The sequence below is a fragment of the Gossypium hirsutum genome, chromosome A10 (assembly GCF_007990345.1).
Source record: "Gossypium hirsutum isolate 1008001.06 chromosome A10, Gossypium_hirsutum_v2.1, whole genome shotgun sequence".
NCBI lineage: Eukaryota > Viridiplantae > Streptophyta > Magnoliopsida > Malvales > Malvaceae > Gossypium > Gossypium hirsutum.
The window spans coordinates 2,045,039-2,070,061 of NC_053433.1; the positions used below are offsets into that span (position 1 = coordinate 2,045,039).

The following is a 25,023-nucleotide window of genomic DNA, read 5'->3' on the forward strand; positions in this document are numbered from 1 at the left end:
ACCAAAAATAGTATAAATTGAATTAGAGACTGAATGAGATATCAAATTAAATCTTAATGAGTTTATTTTCATATAAAAGAAACATAGAAAGCAAAGGAATTCTATATTTTGAGATATTTATGTTTTCATGAGACTGATTCAGAATGATTACGTAATCCCCTATTCTGACTTTGGAAAATCACAAAAATTTGGAGAAAAATAATTAGAGGCTCAAAATTATATTTTTAAAATCCATAATGAGTCTATTTTCAAGATAAATCAACAAGAACATTATCCGAGTTCTGTACTGTGAGATAATTATTTTTTAGTGAAGAGAGATCAGAACTGTCAGAAAGTGAAACAGGGGAAATTTTAATGAATAAACTGTACTAATTAGCTAAACCAAAAATTATGAAAATTTTATGGTGGAATGATATGTGAGTCTAGTTTCAGGGGAAATTTACGGATCTTAATTTGGAGCTCTGTAGCTCGAATTATAAATAATTAAGTGACTATGACTCGTGTGGACAGTTTGATGTGAACATTTATTAGTAAATTGTGAAATCGTACTTACAAGAATGCTATATACATTAAGGATGTGAAATGGAGAGGAGGAGGAGGAAAATAAATATATGTGGAATACATGGAAACTATGGTATATGAAATATTGATATAATGAAATAAATTATATGTGTTTATAAGAAAACAAAAAGAGAATGTTATGTATCATGACATGTATATATATATATGACTAGTCTCAATGTAATGCTTGTTGGGTATGGAATTGAATTGAAATGTTTCAAGCAAACATGTTATTCTGCGCATCTGAATCGTGGTATTTTATAAAGATATGATCTAGCTTTAAATATGAATGCTTGATGATTAAGCTGAAGATATTTGGTAAGATGATAATCTTGGTATAAATGTATAAGTGGTACTATAATAAACAAGGTAAAACGAGTATGAGAGACACATGTATGATGACATACAAATGCTATGTTTGTGGTTTAATTGAGGATTTATAATCATTAAATGAATACCATGTTATATGCTTTTGATTTTGTATAAGTGTGTAAGAGATCAAGGTTGACCAAAGGTTGGAAAATAGCCTAGGTATATTCCACACAGGCAGAGACACGACCATGTGTCTCAGCCGTGTATGGAACACGACTTTGGGACACGGGCGTGTGGAGCCTTAAAGCATAAAATTTCCAAGATTTTCGTAAGTTCTCGGTTTAGTCCCAAACCCTTTCTAAAGTATGTTTTAGGCTTCGTAGACTCAAATAAGGGACTATGTGTAAGAGAATGAACGCTTTGAAATATGAATAAAATTTTATGGCTCGTATTTTAGTTTAATGTTTGTATGTTTGTCTGGTAACGCCTCGTACCTTAGCCTGGCCTCGGATACGAGTAAGGGGTGTTACATGCATAAATAACTTTGAAAATAATCTTTTGTAAAAAACATAGAAATACATACGAGATTAAGTTAATTTTATAATAAACTATATAATGGATTTAAGAACATGCTTACATATATATATATCAAGAAAACTATATGTATAAAATACATAGATTTAATAATAATATATATATCAAATATAGATATCAATAAATATATGTACTTACGTAGTAATAACCTAAAAAATATATTATGTAGGATCATGTAATAATATATAAAAATCAATTTAAAAGGAATTATATATGTAAAATAATATTAAATTAATAAAATGCATAAAAAGAATTAACCTTATTATAAGGTGTATATATATGTGTATATAAAAGAACATTTTAAACAAACAAATTTAAAAGAAAATAAATAAATAGATATTTATAGTTACATGTATTGATATATTTACATATATAAATGAAAGTATGAATAACAAACTAAAACCATGCAAAACTTAATAAAATACTCCAAGATAATATATTAAATGGTGAATAATAAGTAAATTTTCAAAAATAAAAGGGTTTCAAAGAATAAAAACATGCTGAAAGTAATGAATAAATAAAAGAAACTCAATTGAAGCAAAAATAAAACTAAAAAGATAATTAATAAATACAATAAATTACTGAAATTAGAGGAGGGACTAAAGCCTAACGCACGCGGATGCATAGGGACTAAAATTGGCAATATGCCAGATCCCAAACTGCTGCGTTTAAGTGTGGATCGAATTGACTTCGCTTGTAAATTAAAGGAATAAATTTAAAACAAAGGAAGAGGCTGATAGAACTCAATCGCAACACAACGCCGAACAAAAGGACTTAAGGTACAAATATCCCTCTCTGACCTAACACGCGGGTCTTAACCAGGCGTGGGTCGGGTCATTGGGTGAAAGCCACCACACGACGTCGTATCAAGACCATTAAAATTGGTCAAAACGGCACCGTTCCCAGTCTCTTTTATGGACTATGCCAACCGAATCAACAAGCACTCATTCTGCTTATTTTCAAATCCCTAATCCCCTCTGCTAAATGCCGATTCATCTTCACCACGTGGGACTCTTCGAGCCTGAAGGAATCTTAGCCCGAAATCCCTCATCAACTCCGATTTCAACGAAGAAGGGAGAAGAAATCCATGGCTTGCTCGCACGGTAAGGTCGTTTCCTCTTCACTTTATTTGCTTTCGAAATAAAAAAATAAAAAAAATAACACAAAACAAGAGAATAATCACAAAAAGAAAGCCCGGAGATTTAGATCGGAAAATCATCTTCAGATATTGGTTGTCTTTTTGTATTGCCTATTGTGCATCCAAAAAAATACAATGATCGAATGCTTTTGCTTTATAGCTGAAAATGATAGAAAAAAAATAAATAAAAATACAAAATTCTTTCTTTGCTTTCACATTGGGTATATGCTGCTGTTGCTTGTTTATTTTTTTTTGCAGGTACGGGTGCAAGGCGCTCGGGTACGGGACTGTGTTGGCGCGGGCGTGGCTGCTGGACAGTACGGAGCGCACGACGCTGGCATCGTACGGAGGCTTGGTTGCGGCGCAACGTAGACCTTAGGGTTTCTGCCAGTTTTAGAAATTTGGGCCTTTTGGGCCGATGTAATTTTGGGGTTTAATTTGGGGTTATTTGGGCTTTAAGGTCTTGAATTAATTTTGGGCTTTGGACTGTAAAAGGACATTTAATTAATTATTGGTTTTTTTGTTTCTTTATTTTGTATTTTGGTTCTGGCGTGGGCCCGGGCAAATTGGCCCATTTACAGTACTATTTATAGAATAGTCCTTCAACATTTTTAAGCTCACGAGTGGAATATTCCTTCAAATAATATCAATGTACCTATAAATAGTGCAATAAATTCACGTCTTAAATATAAGACCTGCATCCAGTAGATAATATTTACCTATTAAGAAAAATCACTTAATATAAATTCTGCAAAATAAACTTAAATAATTTATTTGAAATTAATCTTATCTTTAGGAATGATAAGCTTATCTTCCTTAGTTAAAAGCTTTTTAATCACATTTGAATATGACGATATTCCCTCCCATCTGGCTAAGATATATGTAAACTTAATGTCAAATTTATCTTCGCTTTTAGCTTTAGCTTTATTCACGAGGAAAGTTAGGTAAGATGGTAAGAGTCCTCGCGTTAATTAGTGGCTAAAAATTATTTTAAAATTTTTTTAATGTTTGTCGAGAAAGATCAATTTATTTATTTTCAAGATTAACAGAGACCAAATGAGTATTTACACCAATTTATTCTTCGAAATATTCAAATTATTCGAGTTATTCGAATTCTAAAATTCAATTAAACTCGAAGCTCGAATTACTTATTCGAGTTAACTCGAATAACTTGAACAAATCAATTTGATTAACTCGAATTTTTTTTTATTGTTTCAAATCAAATCGAATTTTGTTCGCCCATATTGTTATTCATTGATAGTGTATGAAACTCATGTACTAATAGTGTATCAAATATTATTCCTTTATACTCCTTGGAACAAGTGTTTGCCATAGGGACCTTAGAAGTGAGCCATTTTGGGTCTTCTACATCTGTGCATGAGCGTGATAGAACGATCATGTGTCACTCTCTTAAATATCCTTTAATCTAAATGATTTTGTCTTTTCGTGGGACAAACGGAATGTGGATAAGGAATCAACCCCTTAGCGGGAATTTTTTAAGGTTAATATACTATTTGATGCTTGAGTTTAGTTTAAATGTTCAATTTAGTACCTGAGTGTTTTTAGTATGATGCTTGAGTTTGGCTTCGATATTCAATTTAGTAATTGGGCTTGTTTTTCGTTTCAATTATAGAATACACATGTAAAATATTCATTAAGACATATAATATCATTTTATGTAAATACCAAATTAAATATTGAATTAAAAATTTATGGACTAAATTGAGATTAAAAAAACCTCAAATATCAAATAATATAAATATATTTCTTAAAAAAGAATCTGGTGAGGTGTGCGGTCAGCAGGGAAGATTCGTAGCTGTTGACCCATTTGGATTTACATTTATGAAAAGCAGGGCTAAACGTATTTGATGAAATCATGGTGACCCCAAATTTGCATTAAAAAGGACTTTAATGTATATTAAATATAATGGTAAAATCTTTCTCTAGTCCCTTTTAATTTTGAAATTGTGTAAATTGGTCCCTCCTAATAATTTATAATAATTTAATCTATGTCAATTTTGAAAATAATAATAATTAATCGCGACATTAACATCTTTCGTCAATTGTACATAATTTTAATTAGTATAATAATTTTAACCTTCGATCAAGATAAACTTAAACAATAGATATTTTAATTTATAAAGATGAGTCAAGACATTCATCTATCCAAATTCATTTAAAAAATAAGCTACAAATTGCACTTAAATCCAATGGTACAAGGACTACTTACAGTATATTGGTTGAACCTGGACACCTTAGTTTAATATAAAAAAAAAGGGCAAAAAGTAAGTAACACCAACATCCACCTTCCTTCTCTCCCTTCAAAGAAGAAGCCTGGGTCTGCGGTCAAGTTTCTCAGTCTACATATCTCATTGAATTAACTATTACTCAACATTTAATCACTTAAAACTTACCTCGGATGTGGTCGAACGATTTCGGCGGCTATTCGATCACTTTTTCCCTTCCCTTATCCAACTTTGGTCCTCTAAGCTCTTGAGCTAATTCAAACAAATTTAACTTATTAAAGTCTCATTATGCTAGCTTATGACCGAATATGACAAGGAGTTTGATAGGTCATATGGCCACCTATAGCTCAAACACAAAATGGTCATACGCATTTTTAATCACATTGAGCAATTTAATACAATTAATCTAACATTTCCTCATGTGCACCTTTATGGCTGAATACATGCAACACCAATCTATCTATTCATTCATGTATGCATCTTATTTAAGCATGTATATCCACAATTGAATTCATCATATAAATATCTATGATTTCACTCAAATAATCTCATTACAACACACGGTGCTCCAACCATTATTTAAATTCAAAGCTCGGCTAGTACACATATATACACTAGCAATCAATTACTAACATTTTCACTTCATCTTAATAGCTAGCTTAGCAAACCTTAATTTAACACATAATTCATACATATCACATTCCAAGCATTCACTCAATTCTATCACTTAAAACACACACATTACTCAATAACTTCATAGTTCAAATTCGGCAACTACACCACTAATATTCAAAATCATATTCGGCCTTAGTACTCCCTTGTTAGCCGATTTTTCTTCATTTAGCAACTAAAATAATAAACCACAACATTTAAATTCATCTCATTCTTCTCCCATTTGACCGAATGAACATTTATCAAATGAAAATTCAACTAAACAACAACATCTTTCTTTCTAAAATCTATATACACCACACCATCAATTGAAGGTAAATTCATGGTAACATTAGTATTGAAAGGTTGCGTTGTGGGCAGCCTAAGAGGACTCGCAACACTTGGCTTAATTGTTGTAACATATCACATTCGGAGGCTGATTCGGACAGCATCAATAATACAATATTTAGACAGCATAAACAGGGCAGCAATTAACAATACCAACAAGGTAAAATTCGGACAGCAATTTGACAGTTTCAACAATTATCAAATAAAAGTTCAAGGAAAACTCACCAAGGTTCCCAACACTGATTCTACCTATTCAATTTGCTCCTCCCCTTTTTAGCCTTCTACTTGAAAATTTCAACTTATAAGCAAACAAATTTCATGGTTTTCCCCTACATGCAGCCGGCCTCTCCTCTCTAGCTTCATTTGAAAGAGACAAGGAAGCAAGATAGAAAAATAAAAGTTGAAGTCTTTCTTTCTTCCATTCACGGCAATGGAGGGGGGCAACCACACACACTTTTTTTTGTCATCATTTACCTTCCCATTATTATTTTATCCTTTTTCACATAAACCATTAGCACAACATGTTTTATGATATGTTTTGCCCATCACCCTTTGTCATGGCTGGCCACTAGTAATTAAATGGGGGAAATTGACATGCAAGTCCACCCCTTTGATTACATGCACTAATAGATCCTTATGGATTAACCTATCACATTTTAAAAGTGTCACACATAAGTCCTATTACTAAATTCACATGCAATCGACTAAATCGAAGCTTAAAATTTTCACACATTCATATTCACATATTTTAGACAATAAATATCATATTCAAATAATTTGGTGACTCGGTTTAGCGGTCCCGAAACCGCTTTCCGACTAGGGTCATTTTAGGGCTGTCACAATTCTCCCCCACTTAAGAAATTTTCGTCCCCGAAAATTTCTACCGATGCATAATTTAGGATAACGTCCTCTTATTGAATTATATCCACAAAGACATTAGCTCATTGATAGCAATTGTAATTCATTATTTATAAACTCCTCAAAGTTAGAGCTGAGTGTGTAATCATTATTATGCCTTCAAATTGCACAAGCCTGGTGTTCAGAGCCCCTCATGTTTTGGGACAAGCCAGAATAACCAACAACACCAAGAAATTAACACCAACAATCCATGTTGGAACTTGTTTCCCATGGTATGGGAAAAAAACCCACCAAAAGAAGAAGCTTTTCCACATTGTTTCTCAGTTAAAGTGTAGCCAAAACTACCCTTCTTCTTCAGTAATGGAAGATGAGAGGAATCTGGTTGTTTCATCTTTAGGACCAGACAAGTATTCCAAGGAATTGGATGTTGCTGTAAAGGCTGTCCAGATGGCCTGTTCACTATGTCAGAAAGTTCAAGAGAGTTTGATTTCTAAAACCAATAGTCAAATCCATTCTAAAGATGATAATTCTCCTGTTACTGTGGCTGGTATGAATTGACGAATCAAATTTTGTGCTCTTTTTTTTGTAAATTGGGGTTCTTGAGATGAAGCTGCTTTCTGATTTGTTTTTGTTGGTTTCTTATTGTATATTTATTGGGGATGTTTAGTTCTTCTAGAACCTAGGTTAATGCTTATTTCATGTTTATCCTGGATATTTGATGGTTCATTGTGGCAGCTATGACCAGTCCAATTTGTGCTGGTTTTTACTCCATTTTTGTGAATTGGGGTTCTTCAGATAATGGTGTTTTTAATTTGTTTTTATTGGTTTCTTATTATATTTGTTGGGTTTATCTAGTTCCTCTAGGACCTAGTCTAACGCTTCTTTCATGTTTATTCTGCATATTTGGTGGTTCATTGTAGTTCAAATTGTTGCTTCATTGTGGCAGCTATGACCAATCCAATTTGTGCTGGTTTTTAATCCATTTTTTGTGAATTGGGGTTCTTAGATAATTCTGCTTTTCCGGTAAAAGTAGTAATATGAGTTCAATTACATTTTTGTACTCTATACTCAATAAATGGTTAAATTAGTCTCTCTGAGTTAGATCAAAGAGCATATTAGTCCTATTAAAAATTCCTTTCATTTTTACTTTTAAAAATTGGTCCTTGCACGTCAATATGAAGTACATTGTTTGGTTATTCCGTCAGTCATGCTAGTTTTTAAAAGTAGGATAGAAATGGATTAAGTTTTTAACATAAAGGATCAATTTGCTCTCTGATAGGGGCTAATTTGTCTATTTTTTTAGCAAAGGAGACAAAATGCAATCTGACTCCTAGTACAGGAGCCTCCGTGGTACTTTTACTCTATTTTTTCATTGGTTGCTGGGTATATTTAGTTCCTCTAGTGCAAGTCCCTTTGATGTCTTGAGATTTCTACTACTGTTATGCAATGATATTTTATGTGAATGGTGTTTGGTCTACTAAAATCACAAACATCTGTGTAAAAACCAGATTGGAGTGTTCAAGCAACCATTAGCTGGATACTATCCAAATCTTTCGGGTGTCGAAATGTGTCCATTCTTGCAGAAGAAGATGTCGAAAGTCTCTCTAAACCTGATTCAAAAGGGTTATTATCTGCTGTAGTGGAAACAGTCAATGACTGTCTAGTTCAAGCACCTCATTTCGGACTCAAGGGTCCAGAAAAGCTGCTCGGGAGTTCCGACGTTCTTGAAGCCATCGGTCGATGCAATTCAAAAGGAGGTCCTACTGGTAGTTTTTGGGCACTCGACCCTGTTGATGGTACATTGGGGTTTGTACGCGGTGATCAATACGCTGTCGCTTTAGCATTGATAGAGGACGGAGAAGTTGTGCTCGGTGTTCTAGGTTGCCCGAACTATCCAAAGAAGAAGGAATGGCTAAGTTATCACCATCGGTATCATAGAATTATATCTAAACTGACTCCGACAACATCCGAATCATGGGATAAAGGGTGTGTACTTTATGCAACGAAAGGCAGCGGCGAGGCTTGGATGCAACTATTACGCCAGACAAATAAGCTGCTAGCATGGCCGAACTCTGCAATACCGATACGAGTATCTGCCATCGATGATCCAGCATTGGCTACTTTCTGTGAACCGGTTGAGAAGTCAAATTCGAGCCACTCTTTCACTGCAGGATTAGCTCACAGTGTTGGCCTTAGGTACATATACATATATATACATATATATCCCATTGGAACTCAAAGTTCTATATATATTGTTCCATGGGATCTCATCAAAAGGAACTAGTTTCCTAAGTTAGAAGGGCTTGGCTAGCTTAGATTTTCAAGTCATTTCAAGTTCAGTGTTAGTTTTGGCTTTGGGTCAATCTAGATTCAGCTCGTTTGTGTTTGAGGCTTCAAGTCGGGTCATTTCTAGTCATGTTTTCAGATTCTACATGCATTAGACTATGTATCAAAACAAAGCAATGAACATAGTTCTTTTTTGTCAAATGCAGGAAGCAACCGCTGCGTGTATACAGCATGGTGAAATATGCAGCAATAGCACGAGGCGATGCTGAAATATTCATGAAGTTTGCGAGGACAGGGTACAAGGAAAAGATATGGGATCATGCGGCCGGCGTGATCATCATACAAGAGGCTGGTGGTGTGGTAACTGATGCGGGAGGTTCCCCATTGGATTTTTCCAAAGGTATCTTCTTGGAAGGTCTTGATCGAGGTATAATCGCTTGTGGTGGAGCTAAACTACATGAAAGAATCACCAAATCTGTTGATGCTAGTTGGAACTGTTCTAGTCTATAGTCATTTTTATAAATTTTGTTCATTGATTGCTACAAAAAGAAAAAAAAATGGTTGGCCTAGTGAAGGTGCTAAGCCATAGTTGTGTTTTGTTCATTTGTGTTTATAAAAAGCTCAAGATATTAGGGTACCAAGTCATTCTTATAAATCATAGTATTGGAAAAGGATTTTGGAAGAAAAGGCTGTTTTGCAAGTTAGGGTTTAATGTTTAAATATAAAATGAATCGATAAAAACACCATTTCAAAATTTTTATATTAAAAGTTAGATTACATTTTAAAATTCTTGTATTAAAAGTTAAATTGTATTTTCCTTGTATAAAAATAAGAAAAGTCAGATTACATTTCAACAATGGGGTTAGTTCCTTTACTAGTATAGAGCACTTAATCCAAGGTTCGAAAATTTAACGTTCAACAATGTGTCTGCCTACGATCGTGAGTATAAGGCACATTGGTGAGAAAAAAATATTCAAATAATGAAATAATTAAGACCCATCCAACAAATGCTATATGAACTGTAATAAAAAAAATTTCGGAGTAATGTATGAAACTACAACTGTATGTGTATCAAGTAAGCCCCCACCCCCAAAAAATAAACTAACATATATTCATTGTCCATGATCCCACCATGAGCTGACAAAACTCAGTTGTCTTGTCGCTTATGTTTTTTGCTGCGCCTTTGATACCTTAAAAATGGATCCACCCAGTTCTTGTCTGCTTCCACAGATTGATTCCATCGCTCTTTAAACACTTTTAGTTCCCAAGTGGATTGCCTCCGAATCTGAAACAATGCCATTAACGTAAACTGAATTAGAAGATGAAGAATCTAAACATAATCGTGTCCCACAAGGCTATGTTATGTCTCGTTTTTCAGGAGTCGGGGGATCGTTGAATTGTATTCGTTCACCAGGAGAAACCCGATTAGAACTCTGGCTACAAGGTTTATAATATCAGGTGATTAGCATCGAAATATCAAAGAGGAGTTTTCCTAATATCTGTTTATCGCATTAGTTTCTTCCCGTAAGGGCTATGCCACTATTCACAATTACAAATCTCACCTCGGTTCTTAGATCAAAGCTTGAAGCACCGTGTCTCTGCACATCAGCAGGAAAATCGATTAACAAACCGAGTGAATTACTTATCGTAGTTTTAGCTTGATGAAAAGATAACAAAATGACTCAGTGAAGGGACAGCTATAATTGTAATGCAATAATAAAGGGTTCCAACAACTAAAAGAAACAAAGTTCAGACAAAACTTGAAAGCCAATGACATGATGCAATCGAATTATGTCATACGGAGAAAAATACAGAAAGTACGAGAAGGGAAGGAGGCAAAGCAAGAACCTTCATGGTTGTCCTCATTGTGGGATGGCCGCTGCCCCCTAAACTTTGTATACCCTTATGAACAATGTACTCGCTATCAACCACACCAACCTTCTTCGAGCGATCACCCTGAGTAATAACATATATATCGATAGTAAGCATTTTATTTCTAAGCAAGTTGAAAACAGCATCGAGTCAATTGTACCTGCGCGCAATACCCGAGTTTCATATCTACTCCCCATCCGTGTACAAGATCATTCTGAATGAAAGCAAAAGAAAAGGCTAAATGAGAAAATTATGCGTGCCATGATACACCTCTAAAGCTGCAAATTGACCGAAAAAGGGATCATGTGGAAATACAAGGCAGAGCCATCATTAACTGTGAAAAACGGACAACATGCAAAATTACCTGTATGAGATGCCATGCACAATACCAGGCAGATCTTGAAAAAACAGGAGCCATTCCCTCCACAAATCTAAGAATAAATCACTAAAAATTAGTACAGTAATGATTAGCGGGATAAGGACACTAGATGTTCTTTGATAGTAGAATAACTCACCCAGTGCATGGTGGCCCCTCACTCGAATTTGAACACTTCGTTTTACCTCTGAGGTCATAAACTCTCCTGTGATTGTCAAAACTTTTCGTATAAGTATTATACGAATAATAATATGTAAGCTTTTTATGAATAGTCGTGGACAATCCTCATTCACCTATGAAACTTTTTCGTTCTGGCACGAATAGTGATCCTGTGGTGTATTTCTGTTGAATTTGGGTCTAAAGCTGGCTGAGAAATCTCTAAACCTTCCGACTTCACAATTTCTAGGTACCTGGAGAAGGAAGACTTGCCGATCAATCAACTTGTTGAGAAAACCCAAGAGAAGATCATATTATCATTCAAGAACACGTAATATCACGTTAACTTGAGATAACATCATAATATTGCATGTAACAGAAATGTTGTAAAAGCCATTTACCTCGTTGGGTCAAAATGCTCCACCCCCAAATCTTCATCCCAGAGAAATATGTAGTCGTAAACAGACACAATATCGGGATGCAGAAAGCGCTTTGCAAACCACCTGAAAGAGGGAAGAGATCACTAAGCTTAACCGATGTTCCCAAAGCTTAATCATTGCCACATGTCAAATATTCATTGGACCACATAAGTAGAAGTTTACACCGTTTGTCATCGGGTACATTTTGTGTAACCAAAGCCAAACATAGGTACCAAAAAGAATATTTACGCTATTTTCTACAATATGTCCCAAGCTGGAAGACTCTAACTTAAAACCACTAAAAGCATCATTTTCCCAACTATCCTATAGCTCGAATTATGAAATGTGTTATATTTTAAATCCCAGAGATAACATAAGTTAAAACTCATCCGAAACAGATTCAGGAGAACCTACAATAGTTGCAGTGCTTTGATTTTGATACGAACATACACATCCACCGACACATTCAACAGGATATAGAACAAAGAAACTTTTCACCAGCATTGAGCCTTACCATTTTGTTTGGTTATGAGCTACTATGTGAATGGCTTTCTCGCCCCAACCAAGATCCCACCATCCATCGACATTACCATCATAATGAAACAAAATAATGGTAAAATTCGCTGCAAGAAACTGAATTCAATAAAATTAGAAAAAAGAACATGCCAATTCATCAAATTTGAAAGATCAACGGGATAAGATGCAATACCTTTTTCACAACATCGTCAACATAATCCTTTTGCTTGATACCAACAGGCATTGCCAGCAAGTTCTTATTTGTCGTAACACTAGCCTGCAACAAAATAGCCATAACAAAAAGATAAAAAATGAGTCATCGACCTGTTAGCCTTACCAAGATCATATGCTACTATACATTCAAGGAGAAACATGCCAACAAACAAACAGATTAGCGTCTCACTTTTGACTGTGAATTGCTTGACCATAGAGGCCTTAGTTCCAAATCCGAACGAGCTTGCATAATGCCACGAGGCAAACCTCTTAATTTCCCAAGATGCAAATGATAATCCTAGGCACAAACATACTCGTTTAGTTTCCAAGACCAGTAATCCTAGCCGCAAACATGATACAAACAGCGTACAAAACAAGCAGATAATCAATAAGAACTATAACCAAGAAGTTTCCTAGCTCTACAATATAGCACAGAAAGGAGCTAAAAACCAAATTGGCACGGTATATGCTAGTAATTAAGACATGTTTTTTACCTTAACTGTTGCAAAAGGGTGAAATCTTGTTTCCATCTGATAATAAGAGAAAAAAAAAAGCATTTAAAAGAGATTAGAATATAGGTATAGTAAGCCTTACAAGGTGCTTTTCTTGGTTGAATTATCAAACATGTTTGTTCCACAATAAACCATTGCCAATATGAAACGAGTGAGCCAAAAAGGTAACAAAAAAGATCCCTTAAACATGACAATACCAGGAAGAACAAATCCATTTTGTCTCCTAAGACATAAACTGAAACCATTGAAATGAAGGGAGAAACAGGAGTTGGCATATACCTCTGTCTTGTGGTATTGATAATCCGTAGTTCTATACACAATGAACAACATAACTGTACAAATAACTCCCATAAATGGAAGCTGCCTCATTTTAAATCCACAATTTCCCTGCAACAGCATTAGACAATTAGAAGCTTTAAACTAAAAACTATTTGTTGAGGGCGCCGACTAGTCCTTCAAGAGAAATCTTCAAAATATCGTCCACTAGGCAACTGACTGAACCCCTTGGTGGTCTATGCAGCTCAAGTGGTACCATATTACCCAAAAGATGACCTATATCCTATCAGTCAGGGGTTCAAACCCTACCGAGTGTGAGACTTACATGTCCCCTCGTTAGGTGGCTTGTGAATCACGCACCGCGCAGCTGGTCAACCTGCTGGTGATCTATGCAGCTCAAGTGGTACCATATTACCCAAGAGCCTATAGGTCAGGGTTCAAACCAAACAGAGTAGGAGACTCACACATCCCCTCGGTAGGTGCCTTGCTCTGCTAAACCCACCTCAAGCTCAAGCTCTCAACAAAGTTAAGAGACAAAACCCGACTCGACTCGAGGATAATATCAACAGTTGAGGGATCTGCCGGCTCCGAACCAGCGATACTTCGAAGACTTATCGTGAAGGAATACACCCTAAACACTACTAAAACTTCTATTTTCCAAGGCATTCAAGCTTAAAGTAAACGAAAGAACATACCGCTTCAGCTAAAGCATTTCTTTTCTTGACCAGTGCATTCCATGATTGAAATGTCTTCATAGACAATCAAAGCCTTTTTTATATTACCCTCAAAACCTGCAGGAAATTGCATTTAAAGCCAAAAAAAAGGAGTTATATCCAATGTTCTTCAAAGTAAATGATACAACTAATAAGCTACTTAACTTTGTTTTTCACTAAAGCACCATAAATAATAATAAGAAAAAGACCCCATTTTCTTCTTTGCTTAGCTTCATCAAATAAGATAAGGAAACAAAAATGGAGAAGGAAAAGAGAAAAAATAGGGGAAGCCATTAAAACTTTAAAAACTTAGAAGGGTGTTTAAATATGTTGAAGCTATTGGCTCCCACCAAGAATGAAAAAAACGAAGCTTGTGTATATGCATGTGCGGGTCTCAAAATGGCCAGATCTCAAAGGCAAAAAAAATTATATATATGTTTCACATTCTAAATTTAGAAATTAGACCGACACCCAAAAATCTAGAAAAAAAAAAGACCAAAATCCCAGTAACAAATATTTTTTTTTATAGAAAAAACACATAAAAATGGAGTATTTGTTAGATCTAAGGCTGTGGCTGTTACTATTGTAAACACCTCATTGAGATTTAAAACAAAAAATGAAACAATGAAAAGATTAAAAAAAATTGGTTTTTAAAAGTAAAGTTTCGGTTTATAGATTGAAGTGAAAATACTATCAACTATTACCGGATCTTGATCCACCGACCATTAATAAAAAACACCCATAAATTTGAAGAGAAAATATGATCAGAGCTGAAGCTAGGAACGAGTAAAAAAGCTTGGAATAATAATACGCCATCATCCAATACTGGTTCAACTAAAAACAAGTTGAACGAATCGGAAATAAACCCATAAATCGAAGCAACGCCACGTTTCAAAGGAGCATTCGAAAGAACAAAAAAAAGAGGAGATTTTGTGAGGGGACCTTTTGCTTTAGCGGTTAAGCATTTCCATGGCGGATTTTAAGCTTTTTTTCTGGGTTTGGGGGTTTTGTATTTTTGGGGTTTATGAGTTTTCTTTGTCGAGAAATGGATCGTCGATGAGTCCCACAGCGGTAGACCTTTCCTGTTATCCAAATACACACATTCTGTAACAACGAAAAAGAAAAAACATTGATGTCGTGTGTCTCACTTCACTTTACTGTCTCTCCCTCTCACATGGATTTTCTTTTTAAAATTGTGTTAAAGATTTTAAATGGATAAATTCTATTGTTAGTCCTTATATTATACATAAGTTATAGATTTAGTTATTCTACTTTAATTTTAATTGTACATTTTCAAATTTTGACATTTACAAAATTTTATGTGGAAAATACATTATCACATATATAATTCCATACAATAATGTTTGAAATGGTGGTTGAATTGATTTTTTTTTTGAATTTTTAATATTTTTAATCGAATCAATTGGACCGATGAATCGATGGCCTGACTGATTCGACCATCAATCAAGTTCTAAAAACATTGATGTTGAACCATTTTCCTATTTCCACGTAATACTTATAGAAACTTATGTTATTTTAGTTAATAAATTTATCAATTATTCTAAAAGTATAAGGATTAAAATATCAAATTGAAGAATTAGAACTAAACCCACAACTTGCTAAATTAATAAAAAAATTGACTAATTTGAAAGTACATGGATTAATTTTGATCAAATTAAAATGTAAAAACTAAATCCATACTTTATAAATAGTACGAGGACTAATAACATAATTTTTATCGTTTTAAATTAGATAGACATTGTGAACGCCACTTTTTGAACACTTTTTGTTTCCAAAATATCATATAAATAAAATAAATTATTATTTTAATATATTAAAAATAAATTCTTGTTTCATATATTTACGGTGGCGGTTTTCTTATTTATTTATTTTTCTAAATATAATTTCAGTCAATATCATATTATTGTTGGTATTTTTTATATATCATTTTAAATTTATCAATATTTCAAAAATATTTTAACATATAATTTATACACATACAAATATATCTTAATTATATACATATAAATTATATATGAATATAATCTTTTTTTTTAATGATAGACATATAAAATTTAAAATTGTTGGATTTAATATGCTAATTATTTCTATAAACTTATAGAATTAATGATTAATTACCAATCTCTTCAAAAGTGACCAAGTTTTAATTTATAGAATAGAAAATAATTTATAGAACTCGTGTATTGATATTATGATTAGGGTGTTCATCGCCCCAAGTATATTTTAGTTTCGAATTGCACTAGTCATATTGTTATTAAAATATCATCCTTTTCTTATAATTTACCAAATAATATATATTATATTGTAGGTGGAAAATGGAGTTGAGTGGGTGCATAATAATTCAGAATCTTAATAATGTGTAATTAAACTATAATATAGATTAATGTTTAAGCTAAAATGACTTAGGTTGGGTGACCAAACTTTTAAAGAATAAATGTGGTGAAGATGTGCTTTGGCATTAACTAAACAAATTCATTTTTATTATATGGTCAAATGAACATAACTATGTAAAATGTCATCTATTCAAAGTTAGCAAGAAATGTTTATAGATTACGTTGAGTTTAGATATGATATTAATATATTTTATATTTGTCTAAGCATAGCTCGAGATAGGATTTTAAAATTTTTCCCAAATCTATTTATAGTTGTAAATAACTGCCCAACTTTTGTAATAACTTAAAAATACATTTATATTATTTTTAATTTAATATTTAATAATTTTATATATTTTTTATGTGCTATAAATTACATGTAAAAATAACATAATACAAAAACATCAAAAACTTTAAAAAAAGCCCAGACTTTGAATATTTAAGTCCAAGTTCAACCCCATATTTTAAACGAGTTTATTTTTCTTGCTCAAACTCATTTTTCAGGCTTAATATGATTGTGCAAACCTTCTAAATTTTGAACAAGTATTTGAGTTTAGACAAGTAACCTAACCCATGAACAGGTCTAAATCTGGCAAACCCTTCAACATATTGGGTATTGTTTTTAATAGGAGTTTTGTCTCTTAACTCTACCGAAAACTTGAATACTTGAAGAGCAAGAAAGTGGGTTAGGTTGTGTACATTCACACCTATAAAAAGTGTCGTGTATGTTATAGTGTACAAGTTCTTGTCCAACTATAGGCAACACGCATGATTTACCTTATCAGACGCTTGATGATGTGCTCTCTCTATGAACTTGCAATCTCTCATCCACTCGAGTTCACAGAGCAAAGTGTTGTCCATCTGTTGATGATGGACTCCTCAACATGTCAGATATTATCTCTTGTGAAGATTTTGTCTCTCAATTTTATTGAAAATCAGAGCGCCTAAAAAAAATTGAGTACACGTAACAAAAATGTAAGTTAAGTGGTAATATTCTCATCCATAAAAATGTCTTATATGCCACAGGACATAATTTAGAATGAAAAACACTTTGTTAACTTCTTGTCCTATTTTTTTCTAAAATATAATACATGACACAAATTGTTTCAATAGCACATGTTTCGTATCTAATTTGCAAATCTGGGTCAGAATTAAAACAAATTGCAAGATTTGGTGTCATGGACGGCAGATTCCTGATTTTCTTTTTTTTTTTAAATTAATACTACTAATTATTTTTTTTAAAAATATTACTAATAAAAAAGTAATTATTTAATATTATTAATAGAGTTTTTTACTCTATAAGCGAATTGAAAGTGTCACATTTATATATGTAATTAATTTTTTTTTATTTTTTTGCGACAGTTTATAATATACTTATTAAACTTTCAACCTGCGTCTAAAAACCTCCGCTGACGATATTCATTAATATTTGAAAAATTATGTTACATCCATGATAGCGTATGAAGCAGAAAACTTCATGAAAAAAATGCATATTTATAAAAGATCAATTTATTAATTTAACTATAGTTGGGGTTTTAAAGGTGTTATGTATAAATCTTTTATCAGTTTTTTTTTATCTAAACCTTGAGCATTCGATTTATTTTAAACTGAGGATTGTTCTATTGTTTTATGTAAAAATTTTATATATCTTATGATAATATTTATTATTTAAAAAATTGATTTTGGGTTCTCCGTGGTTTAATTGTAGTTTTCAACGAAGTCGAGAAATAAAATTTCAAAATAAAATAGAATATAAAGTTTCCATATCAAATACTAAACTTATTAGGGGGTCAACGTAGATTTCTTGATTGAACTGGTGTTACAAACCAAATGATACCAACTACATATCTAAAAAGTATAAAAAAAAAAAACAATAATTTCAATTTTTTAAAATATCACACCTAAATAAGCAAGTTAACCATTATTTCATAAACTAATCGTTTTTTTTAAGTCGGTTTTAGAGAGAGTGTGTGAAAGCGCATTCAATTGGATAATCTTTTGCTGATATGTCAAGAAAGCACGTTCAACTAGAAACATTTCTTAAAAATTCCTAAATGTATCTTTCATTCTCTCTTCAAAATTAACCTATTTCCCTAAATCTTAAAAAAAAAATATTTCATCAAATTAAGAAAAATAATGATATATATGATTAATTTAGCCAAATATTAAATATGTTCTTAGTGGAAAATATGTCGGTGCATAACTAATCATTAAGAATCTTAATAATATGTAATTAACAAATATATCTGTGTTAATTAAATTAATGTTGAAGCTAAAATGTTTTAGGTTATGATGACAACATTGCTTTTAAAAATAGGGATTTATGGTGAAGATGTGCTTTGACGTTAACTAAACAATATAGCATAATCTTAATTGGCCCTAACTACTATACTGTATAAGAATCAACGATACCATAAGAATCAACGATGCACGTGGATGCACCTATACCAGCCTCTCTCCGTATTTTACATTTAATAGGAATTAATTTGGGTTAATTCACTAGTTAGGACTTGAATTTGGGAATTATTTTTATATTGAAATTTGAACTCTTTTTTTTGTCTAAGTTAGTACCTAAACTTACTAATTGTTCTCAAATTAGAGCTTGAACCTTTTTTGTGTTCAAGTTAATCTATGATATTTCCTTGGAACAAAAAGAAGTTCACCTCAATATGGGAACAATTAACTAGTTCAATCCCTGTACTCTTCATATATTTAGAATTTAGTCCCTCAATTTTTTTTAAGAATTTAGGTTTTTTATTTTTCATATCTCAAAATTCAACTTCAACTATTAAAATCGTTGAAATTCTCAACTATTAAAATCGTTGAAATTCTCCTATTAAATCCATTGGTGAGACATTTAAAAGAAAATTCTTACTTGTTATTCATGTAACAAAAAAAAGTGACGTTTTAATGAACTTAAATATAACAAGAGAAATTTAATAATGTTAACAATTGAATCTGCATTTTTTAAATCCAAAAAGGTACAAAGTTAAATTTTTGGTAAAAGTACCACGGAGGCCCTTATAGTAGGAGCGAAATTACATTTTGCTTCATCTACTCAAAAATAGGTAAATTAGTCCATGTATATCAAATAAAAGAATAAATTTGTCATTTCCTTAAATATTTCATCTATTTTTAAAGTTTAAAACTGGTTCATATACGTCAACATGAAGTACCCATGGCACACCACGTATAACTATTTGGTCATTATGTTAGCCATGTTGGTATTTAATAGTAGAAATAGATAAAAAAATTTAACAAAAATGATCAATTTGCACTTTAATCTAACGTACATAGACTGATTTACCCATTTTTAATAAAATAGATGAAATACAATTTAATTCCTAATACAATGACCTTCATAATTCTTTTACCCTAAACTTCTTAAAACAAAACTTAAAGAATTAAATTATAAATGTATAAAAAAGTATAATAACTTATATATATTATAATCCATGGTTTAATGTTGGGAATAGTTAAAGTTCAGTTCGAACCAATCCAACTCATGAACATCTCTACTCTTAATTTTGTTTCGTAATAAATAGGGTTAAGTTTTCGAGTCAGAGAGAAAAGCATTGGTCAATACTAGGGTTTTTGTCTGCTTAATATAAACACAACAATTCATTTAAGTTACCTACATAGGCATAGATCCTTCCACGTATATCATAATATATAATATTTATATATATTAACTCAAATCTCTATGTCCTAACCTAGACAAAACAGAAGTGATTAGTTACATTTATTACCAAAACCCATAATTAATAAATAGTTTATATGATCTTGCTTCCTAAACCTGCTAGCTGCACTTAATTAAAAAAAACAGAATTTAGCTACACTTAATATATTATATAATATAGTTTTAATGCTATATCTGCATGAGGATGGACCATCTTACCATATTCACGAAAAATATATATTATCTTATGCACATATGTGTGCTCAAATCATTGGTGATTGCTTAGTGTTGATAGTGATACATATATAACCATTATAAATACAATAAAAGTACATATCCTAACGATTATATCGTAAAATCAAATTACTATAAAATATAGTGGATGATGAATTGGACACATGATATACACATGGATGAAATCAAAAAAAATTGTTTTAGGAGGACTAGAAATTAATGACAAATTGTTGGGAGAGTTAAAATACAAATTTATTATACTAACATGTAATTTCATAAAAACTTAAAGAATTTAATGGTAAATCTATATATATATATATTTGTTTTGGGGGGGGGAGAGCAAGGACAGTAATTGCTCCCTTTACCTTTGTCTCTAGATGTACATGTCACGGGCCTTGAACAAATGCACAAAGAACGTCTCATGAAAGTCAATCGATTAAATGAGACTCATTCAACCCACTTGAATTGGCTCAATTTGTGGAACATGTGGAGAAGCTCATTTACTTAAAGTCTTGTTGACCTAGTCAAACACTTTAAAAAGTTATGATTATTTTGATAAATACGAAAAGTAATATTAGAATACATGTAATCTGATATTTGATTTTATAATCTTAGGGGATCATGTAAATCCCTTAAAAATATCAATTGTAGATAGACTTTAATCTCGACAGTTGATATAAAATAAACTGTACTATTAGATCTAAAGGAGCTCAACTATAAATAGAAGTCTTCTCCTTATTCGAAATCATATCATTGTATCCTCATTCATAGTAATTGAACACTATTTAGAACATTTACTCAAAGAACATTGTGAGCGTCGTTTTCTTGTGATTTATTTTCACTTTGTGAGAATTAGACTAACTTAAACTGATTTGAAACAAAAAAAAAAGTCACTTAAGGCTACACGGATTGCAAGATTAAAGTTCTAGTTTCATGACATACACTCAGTGACATATAAAACCTACACATTACAATTGTACATAACGAGACTCAAAATTATACACTAAAAAATTCAAAATCTCCGCTAACATAATATATTTTTTTATTAAATTTGATATTATGAATCAAGTTAAAAAAAAACTTAAAAAATCAATTTTTAAGTGGATGATTGTAATTAAAAAGGTGTTGTTATCTTTTTAATATTTTTAATATTATCTTTTAAAAAGTTATCTATTTGTTTAAAAATTCACCTCATTAAAAAACCATTATCTTTTTAAAATTAAATATGGAGTCCTATAAAAGTACTCCTACACCCATTAAAAGTTTGTCAACAATTTAAAACTTTTATATGTGGTGGTTTTTGTTATACCCACTGTGTGGGTGGAAGGAAAAAAATATTTATTTTAGAAGTATTTAAAAAAAAGTAGTTTAAGTTATTTTATTTAAATATATTATTTACCACCTTAAAAAAATCCTGAATATATATTAAGAATCAAGAAAATAAATATTAAATAATTATATAATATTTAAAATTATTTATAGCCTCCTCTCAACTTTTAAATAAGAAGATAATACAATTCAGCATATTCGAATCCAGATTCTCTTACACTGACAATAATACTAATACCAATCAAATTATGACTTAATCGGCAAATCCCAACAATATTTTGTTGTCTTTATAATGGGATTGGATGGGGTTGCTTTAGTGAAAAAAATAATTGACAAAAGTTGCTTAAAAAATAAGTGATCAAAGTGGTTAAAGCTCATAGCATATTTTAGCAAAAAAACGAGGTAACCAACACCACCCAACAAGTGAGAGAGGCCATAGCTTCATTAAAAATTCATTTTTATATATATTTTTTATAATTATTCTGTATACTTTAAAATTAAACAACTCCAGCTAAAAATTTGTCAAATTCCTTATTTCTGTTATTTTAATTATTTTTATAATTCATATTTTAAAGGAATTAATAAAATTTTATTTTTTTAATAATTTTTTATGTAAAGTTTATATTTTTTTAATCATAATAATTTTTTATATAAGTGTAACACCCCCTACCCATATCCGTTGTCGGAATAGGGTACGAGGCATTACTGGAACTTACGGAACCAATTTCCATTTACCCAAACCAAGTACCATTGATTTATCGAAAATTATTATTACGTTCCTTAGATGGGCTTCCGAAGCCCAAGTTATGTATCGGGACCAGACCGGAATCAAATCAAAATCACAGGAATTTTTTCGCAAAATTCCAAAATTATACTTACCCTAGCCATGCCAATAGCTAAGTTACAAACATCCATTTCCATGTAAACATTGGTATTTAGTCTATACATGCCATTCTTTCAAAATAAGTTATTTTCATATATCAAAAGATATGAGTTGATAGTGTGATAAAGCTTCGACTAATTTTCGACCTTTGAGCTCCCGAGCACTACAAAACAGGGAAAAGGAGAACAGGGTAAGCACATGGTGCTTAGTAAGTTCATGCAACATGAATTATATTTACCATACTTATACATCCATCATTTAACAACACAAGCACACATCCAATTCACATAGACATATACCTATCACATACAAACTCAACTTTTGCATTAGTTAAGCAACATCATATAAATTCAATACAAAGATAAATGATTGATGAGCTCATCAATTCCATAATTTTCATGTTCTTCCATTTCTTATATTTATCCCGTTGAATTTCTTGAAATTTCAATGGATATTCAGTAGTACACTTTTGTGTACAATTCCAGGTCTGTCAATTCTTACACCTATGGGTATACCTTTTTTCCAGAGAGCACACTCTCAGAAGCCTCATTTCTTATAGCGAGATTACCAATCCAGCCTAAATCCATTTCACATATATTCTTCAAGAGGGCTAATATTTGGATCACTCGTCCGGGCTAGATCCTTTTTACCGTCAATTCCCTTTTCAGTGATCCATCGAAGTCCACTTCATTCAACCGAGATTTAATTTTTTATCGATAATTAACAATTTTCATCAAATATCATACAATGAACATCTAAACCACATTCACATCAATAAACATACATTTCAAACATTTAAGAATATAATTCAAGTTACACAAACTTACGCGTAACAATTTGTAGTAGTTGTAGAGATTTTAGGGACTATTCGGCAACTTTTTCCTTCCCTCGTTTATCTTCAATTTCTTGATCTATAATATAAAATTTTCCATGTATCAGCTTCTAATTTTAATATAATTTATTTCACAATTTATACCTCTCAATTTTCAAAATTTCATATTTATCCCAAATTTTACAGTCTTTACAATTTGGTCCCTACTCAATTAACCCCCCCAATTGAGCTGATTTTTCCTCAATTAACAATTTATTCTATCATATCAAACTACTTCACAACCTTTAGAAATTATAATTTCAGCATCAAACCTTAATTCCAAAGTTTTTCACAATTAAGTCCTAAAAATCAATTTCTACTAAAAACATTTAATAAATCCATCTTTTGATAAAACTAGAACTTAAAATCCATGTTTATTCATCATAAAATTTCAGTACTCAACCACGGTAACTTTCAATTTCATCCATAAAATAAAAAAAAACTAATGAGTTTAATAGTAGGACCTAGTTGTAAAAGTCTTAAAAACATAAAAATTACAAGAAAAAGGCAAGAATTAACTCACTTGATGCAAAAATTATGAAACACAAGCTTAAAGAACCCCTCCTATTTAGTTAATTATGCAATATTCCAATTTTACCCTTAAATCATCAATTTTCTTGCTGATTTCATACCCTTGCCGTCCAGCCCAAATAATTTTGGGTCTAATTGCCCTTGACACTTAAGCTATTTAATCATTCTACCAACTTTTACACCTTTTTCAATTTAATCCTCTTTATTTAATTGACTACCCAACGTTAAAATTTTCTAACGAAATTTTAATAACACAATACCAACATTTATAAATATTTATAAAAATATTTTTGACTCAGTTTTACAAGATCGAGGTCTCGATACCTCATTTTTACCTAATTTCTTCAATAATTTTTTTAATTAATCACTAAATCGATAAAATTTTTCTATCGATATTTTCATACGACTTTCCTATCATATTAATATTCATGCAATAATTTTTAAAATAAATATTCTTTTTAAATCAAATTTGTGGTTACGAAACCACTGCTTCGATAACCTTGAATTTAGGCCATTACAATAAGTTTTCACATTGATAATAATTTATATTATCCAAATTTCTGTTATTTTAATTATTTTTATATTATGTGTCATGTTTTTTTTTGCTAAATTGGGCCCTAATAGTGGTTATATACCACAAATTTATATTGGGCCATCCAATCCCTGTTAGGCATGACCCATGTAATATGGGCTTTTTAAGTTACTGGACTCTAATAATTATTTTGGGCTACATTTTATAAAATTTTGCGTTAAATTTTATTTCAAATATAACATGAAACATGTTTAAAACACGTAAATTAAAATATAAATATGCATATACTTACTACATATGGATCTGACATGTTAAAAAGAAAAATAAATCCAAATGGTATACGTGATTAGTAAACATTTGTTACAATTTGATCCACATTTTATGGATATATTTCATGTTAGCTACTATTTGACGCCCAAACCAGTAGTTAGATTGAGAGGACCTAACTAATATGATATTAATACTTTAAAATTTAAAACTCAGACCATGTTTTGATCAGATGATTTGATTGATATAGACTCAAT

The 25,023-nt window shown here is 31.6% G+C and overlaps 2 protein-coding genes and 1 long non-coding RNA gene across 4 annotated transcripts; 1 reads left to right on the forward strand and 2 right to left on the reverse strand.

Annotated features, from left to right (window-relative positions):
• Window positions 1-4,720: 4,720 nt before the first annotated feature.
• Window positions 4,721-6,285, reverse strand: LOC121208546 (uncharacterized). Its single transcript, XR_005903661.1, has 2 exons — window positions 6,076-6,285; window positions 4,721-5,103 (listed from the first exon to the last, which is right to left on the reverse strand). It is a non-coding gene; the product is annotated as an uncharacterized lncRNA (long non-coding RNA).
• Window positions 6,286-6,796: 511 nt separating this feature from the next.
• LOC107924936 (PAP-specific phosphatase HAL2-like) lies at window positions 6,797-9,762 on the forward strand. Its single transcript, XM_016855514.2, has 3 exons — window positions 6,797-7,255; window positions 8,217-8,904; window positions 9,201-9,762. The coding sequence occupies exons 1-3, from the start codon at window positions 6,862-6,864 to the stop codon at window positions 9,502-9,504; spliced, it is 1,386 nt and encodes a 461-aa protein (XP_016711003.2). The 5' UTR covers window positions 6,797-6,861; the 3' UTR covers window positions 9,505-9,762.
• Window positions 9,763-9,993: 231 nt separating this feature from the next.
• Window positions 9,994-15,215, reverse strand: LOC107924884 (uncharacterized). 2 transcript variants are annotated; one of them, XM_041079497.1, is made up of 15 exons: window positions 14,990-15,215; window positions 14,030-14,125; window positions 13,338-13,445; window positions 13,041-13,076; window positions 12,737-12,844; window positions 12,527-12,610; window positions 12,332-12,450; window positions 11,800-11,901; window positions 11,536-11,652; window positions 11,382-11,447; window positions 11,231-11,297; window positions 11,027-11,080; window positions 10,843-10,950; window positions 10,557-10,592; window positions 9,994-10,279 (listed from the first exon to the last, which is right to left on the reverse strand). In XM_041079497.1, exons 2-15 carry the CDS (start codon window positions 14,087-14,089, stop codon window positions 10,142-10,144), a joined length of 1,203 nt encoding a protein of 400 aa, XP_040935431.1. In that variant the 5' UTR covers window positions 14,090-14,125; window positions 14,990-15,215; the 3' UTR covers window positions 9,994-10,141. The 2 variants fall into 2 exon arrangements, with proteins under 2 accessions (XP_040935431.1, XP_040935430.1); XM_041079496.1 differs by having other exon boundaries at window positions 14,752-15,205.
• Between the last annotated feature and the right edge of the window lie 9,808 nt (window positions 15,216-25,023).

Excerpts from the sequence above, each read along its gene's own strand:
- LOC107924884 (XM_041079497.1), bottom strand. The coding sequence starts at position 14,089 with ATGAAGACATTTCAATCATGGAATGCACTGGTCAAGAAAAGAAATGCT. Across the intron at positions 12,845-13,040 it reads ACCCTTTTGCAACAGTTAAG|GATTATCATTTGCATCTTGG; the intron begins GTAAAAAACATG and ends GTTTGTGCCTAG. Across the intron at positions 11,448-11,535 it reads AGAACGAAAAAGTTTCATAG|GAGAGTTTATGACCTCAGAG; the intron begins GTGAATGAGGAT and ends TGACAATCACAG.
- LOC107924936 (XM_016855514.2), top strand. The coding sequence starts at position 6,862 with ATGCCTTCAAATTGCACAAGCCTGGTGTTCAGAGCCCCTCATGTTTTG. Across the intron at positions 7,256-8,216 it reads TTCTCCTGTTACTGTGGCTG|ATTGGAGTGTTCAAGCAACC; the intron begins GTATGAATTGAC and ends TGTAAAAACCAG. Across the intron at positions 8,905-9,200 it reads GCTCACAGTGTTGGCCTTAG|GAAGCAACCGCTGCGTGTAT; the intron begins GTACATATACAT and ends TGTCAAATGCAG.